Source organism: Lolium rigidum, chromosome 4 (assembly GCF_022539505.1).
Source record: "Lolium rigidum isolate FL_2022 chromosome 4, APGP_CSIRO_Lrig_0.1, whole genome shotgun sequence".
In the NCBI taxonomy this organism is placed as follows: domain Eukaryota; kingdom Viridiplantae; phylum Streptophyta; class Magnoliopsida; order Poales; family Poaceae; genus Lolium; species Lolium rigidum.
Genome location: NC_061511.1, coordinates 8,604,734 through 8,612,121, shown reverse-complemented (window position 1 = coordinate 8,612,121; position 7,388 = coordinate 8,604,734). Strand labels below are relative to the sequence as shown.

The 7,388-nt window shown below is 45.5% G+C and overlaps 1 protein-coding gene across 1 annotated transcript; it reads right to left on the bottom strand.

The window, feature by feature from the left end:
* Nucleotides 1-379: 379 nt before the first annotated feature.
* Nucleotides 380-1,223, bottom strand: LOC124649506. Its single transcript, XM_047189126.1, has one exon. It carries the CDS (start codon nucleotides 1,128-1,130, stop codon nucleotides 768-770), a length of 363 nt encoding a protein of 120 aa, XP_047045082.1. The 5' UTR covers nucleotides 1,131-1,223; the 3' UTR covers nucleotides 380-767.
* Between the last annotated feature and the right edge of the window lie 6,165 nt (nucleotides 1,224-7,388).

Sequence of the window (7,388 nt, the reverse complement as noted above, 5' to 3'; positions counted from 1 at the left end):
TAATTAGTTCAATTTTCTACCTTGATACATGTAATTTGATATAGTGGCTTTACATGTAAAAACGGAATATAATTGATATTCACATCTAATGCAAATCGTACGTGCAGACACCGAGACAAAGTTGTAGTCCACATCTCAAATGTTGTAATTCCAGACCCTAAAAACACTCCGAGAAGCAACATTTTTCTGAGGAAAAATGGCACTAAATGGAAATTGGATAGCTCCGCGGTGGACACGAAGACGATGAACCCCTAAAATCAGATCCCTCCCCTCCTTTCATCTCACTTCTCACCCATGCTCTACAACAACGACGGGGTGATCCCCAAATCAAAAGAGGAAAATGGTATTTGAGAAGAAACAGTAGATTGAAAGACATGAATGATCTTTATTGATGGGCATGTAAGTATTTATAGTTTCTGAATAGTCATGAGTACATGTTGGTTACAAGATTGTGTCTCTTTGGAAAGAACACAACAGTTCGCTTTGCATAATGATTGAACAAAATCTAAAGATTTTAACTGCTAAGTAGAATATGCTAGGCAACCTAATAACTGCCTAATCAGCCGTAAACTAAGGCTAATTGATTCCTAACAGTATTTTCAGCTTGTCTAGTCTCTGGTGGCGTCGGCGAGTGGGCTGGTTGCTTCTGTACGAGTAGGCTACCCGCTTCTGTACAGGTAGGGAGGAACAGTTATGTACGCTGGCACGCACGGGCCCTTCAGACTGTCTGACGGTGCCGGCGAGCTGGTTGGTAGGTAGGTTCCTAGCTAGGCGGTGCGTGCGAGGCGGGAGGCGATGGCGGAGTGGTACATGGCGTCGTGGAAGCTCTCCATCTCCGCCATCCGCGCACGGAGTTGCCGCGCCTTCTCCTCCGTCAGCCTGCCCACGAACGACCTCCCCGCCTTGTCCTCCTCCTCCCCCGCCACCACCGGCGTCATCGCCGGCGCCGCGGCCTCGAGGTAGTCCGCTCGCCCGGACCACCCGACCAGCGGCGCCCACCACTTGCCTCCATTGGGTGCTCCCGCGCGCACACGCTTGGCGTCTGCGGAGGCGCGCGGCCGGAACGTCGTGGTTCGCACCGACGGGCGGGCGGAGAACGAGACGGCGGATGCAGACGGTGTCAGCGCCATTGATTTTGCTCAGTCGCTTGGTTCCCTCGTAAGAATCTGCTTTCTTGCTTCCGGCTTGGCGAGAGACAGACGATAGGAAGGTTGAGAGCTGTTGAGCTGAGATGCCAATCTGCGGAATGGAGCTGGAGGTGGTCGCCGATTTATACCGGAGCAGGGCAAGAGCAGTGGTGGTGGATTGGGACGCCGCGTGGGATGGAGTTGGAGGTACTTTCGCGTGACGTGTGACCACATGGACTGGCCGTGTGGGTGAGGTGCCTTCATTGCCACGAGGGCGACGCTCTTGGACACCGTCGTCCCCAAGAAATTTTCCGATCGGGACTCGGACACGCAGCTACTTCGGACGTACTACGTACCACGACTCCACGTGCGCGCAACCTTTGGCACACGTCTAGCGCTGACGACGAATGAGTAGTAAAATTTCGGAGGCGCGCAATGTATTTACTAGCGGCCTAGGGTTCACCGATGCTCCTCGCATACGTACAAATCTGAGCATGCACATGAATCGGTGTTACTAATTAGGATGGTAATTAAACCCCACGATTTTACTTTGTTTCTGTGGCTGGCGTGGCCTCTCTCTGTGGGCGTGCTGGTGGAGGGGAAGGGAGTGGTTTGGAGAGGCAACCCATTCTACCATTTTCAGGTTGTAAATCAGAACGATGCCACTAGAACCATGTCCATTCCATATTAAAAGGATACCAAACTGAATTTTGAGAATTTTAACCATTTAAGGCAACCATGGAACAGACAACCTCATCAATAGGCTTAGGGACTTGCCTTTTTTTATCGCGGATTTATTTAGATTCACATGTTGTAGACGAATTTAGTATGAAAATGCAACACATCAACAGTAGAATCCTACTATATGGAGTGGCGTACAAAAAAAGCTATGATTCTATAGAAGGCGATCTTGAGAATGTTACATATTCATATTGCTAATGCTACGTACTTCCTCTATGCATATCCTACACTCTAAATTTGGTCAAAGCCAAACTTTAACCAAACATATAGAAAAAATATCGATATTTATAATATCAAATACATATAGTATCAAAATTTATATTATAAATATTGATCAATTATTATTATATTTATTTTATATTGTAGATGTTCATTTTTTTTCCATATACTTAATCAAAGTTAACCGTGCAGAACATTAGTACTCCATTTGGTACTTTTGCAACTCCAGCAAGCTTTGCATCACAGAGATAGAGCTTCATACCCAATTTTCAACCAACCTTATAAATAATTAAAGCAACAAATAACTGATACAAGATGGCAAGGAAACACTTTACAAAGCAAGTCAAAAGAAAAAAACAAATGGGAGGATAGCAAACATTCCCTACTTCAACTAGATAATTAAATTCAGAGACGCCAAACTTAGAACTAGACAACCTAAACTACCAAGCAAGTTCGAAACCGCACATCCCGAGAAAACAAGGGTAATGCTCGAATATTTGTTTGCAGGGGAAACAATGAAGGACAAATTGCAACCAAAATCCTTGAGGACCTTCAAGTCTGTATCCAGTTAGATATTAAGGGTGCGGCTGGACTATTACTTCATCCACCTAACTATTAGATTTTTTGCCTGCTCTTTTCGTTTACCCGCAAAAAAAAAAGAAAACTACTATACATGTTTTGAATTTATCTATTTCTCTTAATGAATGAAAGAAGTGGTGCTACATTTCATCAAAAACAAAACAAACAAGGCACCATGATTTTTTCATATATTTCTAGCTAAGAAAATCAGGTATGCATTCTCGATTGCAGCGGCTTGGCTCCGACGTATGTTCCACCTAATTGATGGCTACATTTGCAACATGTGGTAGTGCATCATCTCCTCGAGACTCGACCTCTGAGTTACAACCGAACGAGATCGAAGGAATTAAGCCCCTTCTCCTTGCCTAATTGGAGATCTGGCTTGAGCGATAATGCTTGTTTTCACCGACCTATTGTTACATGATAATCATCATACAATTTGATAAGGGGTGGCCGGATCTTCTCAGTAAGCAACGGTGGTGATGATGATCACGGGGTGATGGCAGCGGAGAAACACGACGATGAAGTGGATGATAACTTGTATGACGCAACGAGATCTCTCGATTGGTCCCTGTCGCCAATGCAACAGCTCTCAACCCCGCAAGATATTCGCAACTCCACACACTTGCGCACGTAGCCGCCGACCACGAAGCGGTAAGTTGCAACCGTCTAATTCCCAATGGAACTGCAGATCACACAAGACTTTTTCAGGATCTACACAATATCAAGCAATATGGTGTAGGGATTCAATAGTTTTGCTAGAGCAAACAACTAAGAACTAGGGTTTATCTTAAACGTGGTCTAAAGCAGCTAGGGGGCGTCCTGGGCACTTATATAGGTGTCTGGGACGAGTTCTGGTCGAAAAGATACAAGAATAACCGACCCAGAATAGATCTGGTCGAGACAGACTCGGACGAATCCGGTCTGGAATCCGGTCGACCGGGCCAGGGACCGGGTCGGCCGGTCTGGCGTCCGGTCAACCGGGTGGCAACCGGAAACTTCGCAACTTTCCGGTTTTTGCCCGGTACGATGCATCATATCCGGTTGGCGGCCGGTTGGCGACCGGTCAACCGGGCCAGGGACCGGGCTGGCCGGTCTGGAGGCCGGTCGAACCGGGTTCTGGACCAGCCTGGACGTCGTCTTCTCCTCTCGCGCATGCCTCCCGCTCCTCCCTCGCGCGACCATGAGATATCTTCATGCCCAGCTCCATGTCCAGCTTCACGTCCATCTTGACGTCCGTCTTCATGTCCAGCTGCTCCTCTACTCCTCGTGCGACGCTCGTCTCCTCTTGATACCCGATGATACATAAGTAATAGGACTTAGGCGGTATAAAGTTCTCATCAATCAAAGTACCGTTTAGAAACAAGTTCACCTGTTGTTTAAGTAGCTTCGCACGAGCCCTTGTAATTGGTCCAATCCGAACTTCATTGGACTTGAGCTTCACGGCAGGTTCATCTTCATTTATCAATGACGGAGGTAGTGGTGTAGTAGGGATGTCCTCATCATCTCCCCCCTTCAAAAGGCGTCGACCCCGACGCTCCAAGGTCTTCTCCGTCATATGGTGTCAAATCAGCAACATTGAAAGAATTACCGACACCAAACTCATCAAGCTGGAAGATCTATCGAGTATGCATTATCATTGATCTTGGCAAGCACTTTGTAAGGACCAGCACCACAAGGCTTCAACTTAGAATTCCGCAGCTTCGGGAACCTATCCTTGCGAAAATGTACCCAGACCATATCACCAGGCTTGAACAACATCTCTTTGCGCTTCTTGTTCATCCTTGCAGCATTGCTCTTGCCTTTCTTTTCTATCAACTCTTTAGTCTTCACATGTATTTTACGCACAAAATCTGCCCTCTTGGATGCCTCCATATTAACTCTCTCATGTATGGGCAAATGCAACAAGTCAAGTGGAGTAATGGGTTTGAAATCATACACCACCTCAAAAGGACACAGCTCCGTGGTAGAATGTACCGCCCTGTTGTAAGCAAACTCTACATGCGGCAAACACTCTTCCCACTCCTTCAGGTTCTTCTTGATCATGGATCTTGATGGCGTGTAACACACACGTTCGTTGGGAACCCCAAGAGGAAGGTATGTTGCACACAGTAGCAAGTTTTCCCTCAGAAAGAAACCAAGGTTTATCGAACCAGGAGGAGCCAAGAAGCACGTTGAAGGTTGATGGCGGCGGGATGTAGTGCGGCGCAACACCAGGGATTCCGGCGCCAACGTGGAACCCGCACAACACAACCAAAGTACTTTGCCCCAACGAAACAGTGAGGTTGTCAATCTCACCGGCTTGCTGTAACAAAGGATTAGATGTATAGTGTGGATGATGATTGTTTGCAGAAAACGAGTAGAACAAGTATTGCAGCAGATTGTATTCAATGTAAAAGAATGGACCGGGGTCCACAGTTCACTAGAGGTGTCTCTCCCATAAGATAAATAGCATGTTGGGTGAACAAATTACGATCGGGCAATTGACAAATAGAGAGGGCATGACCATGCACATACATGATATGATGAGTATTGTGAGATTTAATTGGGCATTACGACAAAGTACATAGACCGCTATCCAGCATGCATCTATGCCTAAAAAGTCCACTTTCAGGTTATCATCCGAACCCCTTCCGGTATTAAGTTGTAAACAACAGACAATTGCATTAAGTATGGTGCGTAATGTAATCAATAACTACATCCTCGGACATAGCATCAATGTTTTATCCCTAGTGGCAACAGCACATCCACAACCTTAGAACTTTTCATCACTTGTCCTAGATTTAATGGAGGCATGAACCCACTATCGAGCATAAATACTCCCTCTTGGAGTTAAGAGCAAAAACTTGGCCAGAGCCTCTACTAATAACGGAGAGCATGCAAGATCATAAACAACACATAGGTAATAGATTGATAATCAACATAACATAGTATTCTCTATCCATCGGATCCCGACAAACACAACATATAGCATTACGGATAGATGATCTTGATCATGTTAGGCAGCTCACAAGATCCGACAATGAAGCACATGAGGAGAAGACAACCATCTAGCTACTGCTATGGACCCATAGTCCAGGGGTGAACTACTCACTCATCACTCCGGAGGCGACCATGGCGGTGAAGAGTCCTCCGGGAGATGATTCCCCTCTCCGGCGGGGTGCCGGAGGCGATCTCCTGAATCCCCCGAGATGGGATTGGCGGCGGCGGCGTCTCAGTAAGGTTTTCCGTATCGTGGCTCTCGGTACTGGGGGTTTCGCGACGAAGGCTATTTGTAGGCGGAAGGGCAGGTAAAGGGGCGTCACGAGGGGCCCACACACCAGGGCCGCGCGGCCAAGGGCCAGGCCGCGCCGCCCTGTGGTGTCGCCACCTCGTGGCCCCACTTCATCTCTCCCTCGGACTTCTGGAAGCTTCGTGGCAAAATAGGCCCCTGGGCGTTGATTTCGTCCAATTCCGAGAATATTTCCTTACTAGGATTTCTGAAACCAAAAACAACAGAAAACAAGAAGCGGCTCTTCGAGCATCTCGTTAATAGGTTAGTGCCGGAAAATGCATAAATACGACATATAATGTGTATAAAACATGTAGATATCATCAATAATGTGGCATGGAACATAAGAAATTATCGATACGTCGGAGACGTATCAGCATCCCCAAGCTTAGTTCTCGCTCGTCCCGAGCAGGTAAACGATAACAAAGATAATTTCTGGAGTGACATGCCATCATAACCTTGATCATACTATTGTAAGCATATGTAATGAATGCAGCGATCAAACCAATGGTAATGACATGAGTAAACAACTGAATCATAAAGCAAAGACTTTTCATGAATAGTACTTCAAGACAAGCATCAATAAGTCTTGCATAAGAGTTAACTCATAAAGCAATAAATCAAAGTAAAGGTATTGAAGCAACACAAAAGAAGATTAAGTTTCAGAGGTTGCTTTCAACTTGTAACATGTATATCTCATGGATATTGTCAATGTAAAGTAATATAACAAGTGCAATATGCAAGTATGTAGGAATCAATGCACAGTTCACACAAGTGTTTGCTTCTTGAGGTGGAGAGGAATAGGTGAACTGACTCAACATAAAAGTAAAAGAAGGGTCCTTCAAAGAGGAAAGCATCGATTGCTATATTTGTGCTAGAGCTTTGATTTTGAAAACATGAAACAATTTTGTCAACGGTAGTAATAAAGCATATGTATCATGTAAATTATATCTTACAAGTTGCAAGCCTCATGCATAGTATACTAATAGTGCCCGCACCTTGTCCTAATTAGCTTGGATCACCAGGATTATCATTGCAATACACATGTTTTAACCAAGTGTCACAAAGGGGTACCTCTATGCCGCCTGTACAAAGGTCTAAGGAGAAAGCTCGCATTTGGATTTCTCGCTTTTGATTATTCTCAACTTAGACATCCATACCGGGACAACATAGACAACAGATAATGGACTCCACTTTTATGCATAAGCATGTAGCAACAATTAATGTTCTCATATGAGATTGAGGATATATGTCCAAAACTGAAACTTCCACCATGATTCATGGCTTTAGTTAGCGGCCCAATGTTCTTCTCTAACAATATGCATGCTCTAACCATTTAAATGAGTGGTAAATCTCCCTTACTTCGGACAAGACGGACATGCATAGCAACTCACATGATATTCAACAAAGAGTAGTTGATGGCGTCCCCGGAAACATGGTTATCGCACAAC

Excerpts from the sequence above, each read along its gene's own strand:
- LOC124649506 (XM_047189126.1), bottom strand. The coding sequence starts at position 1,130 with ATGGCGCTGACACCGTCTGCATCCGCCGTCTCGTTCTCCGCCCGCCCG.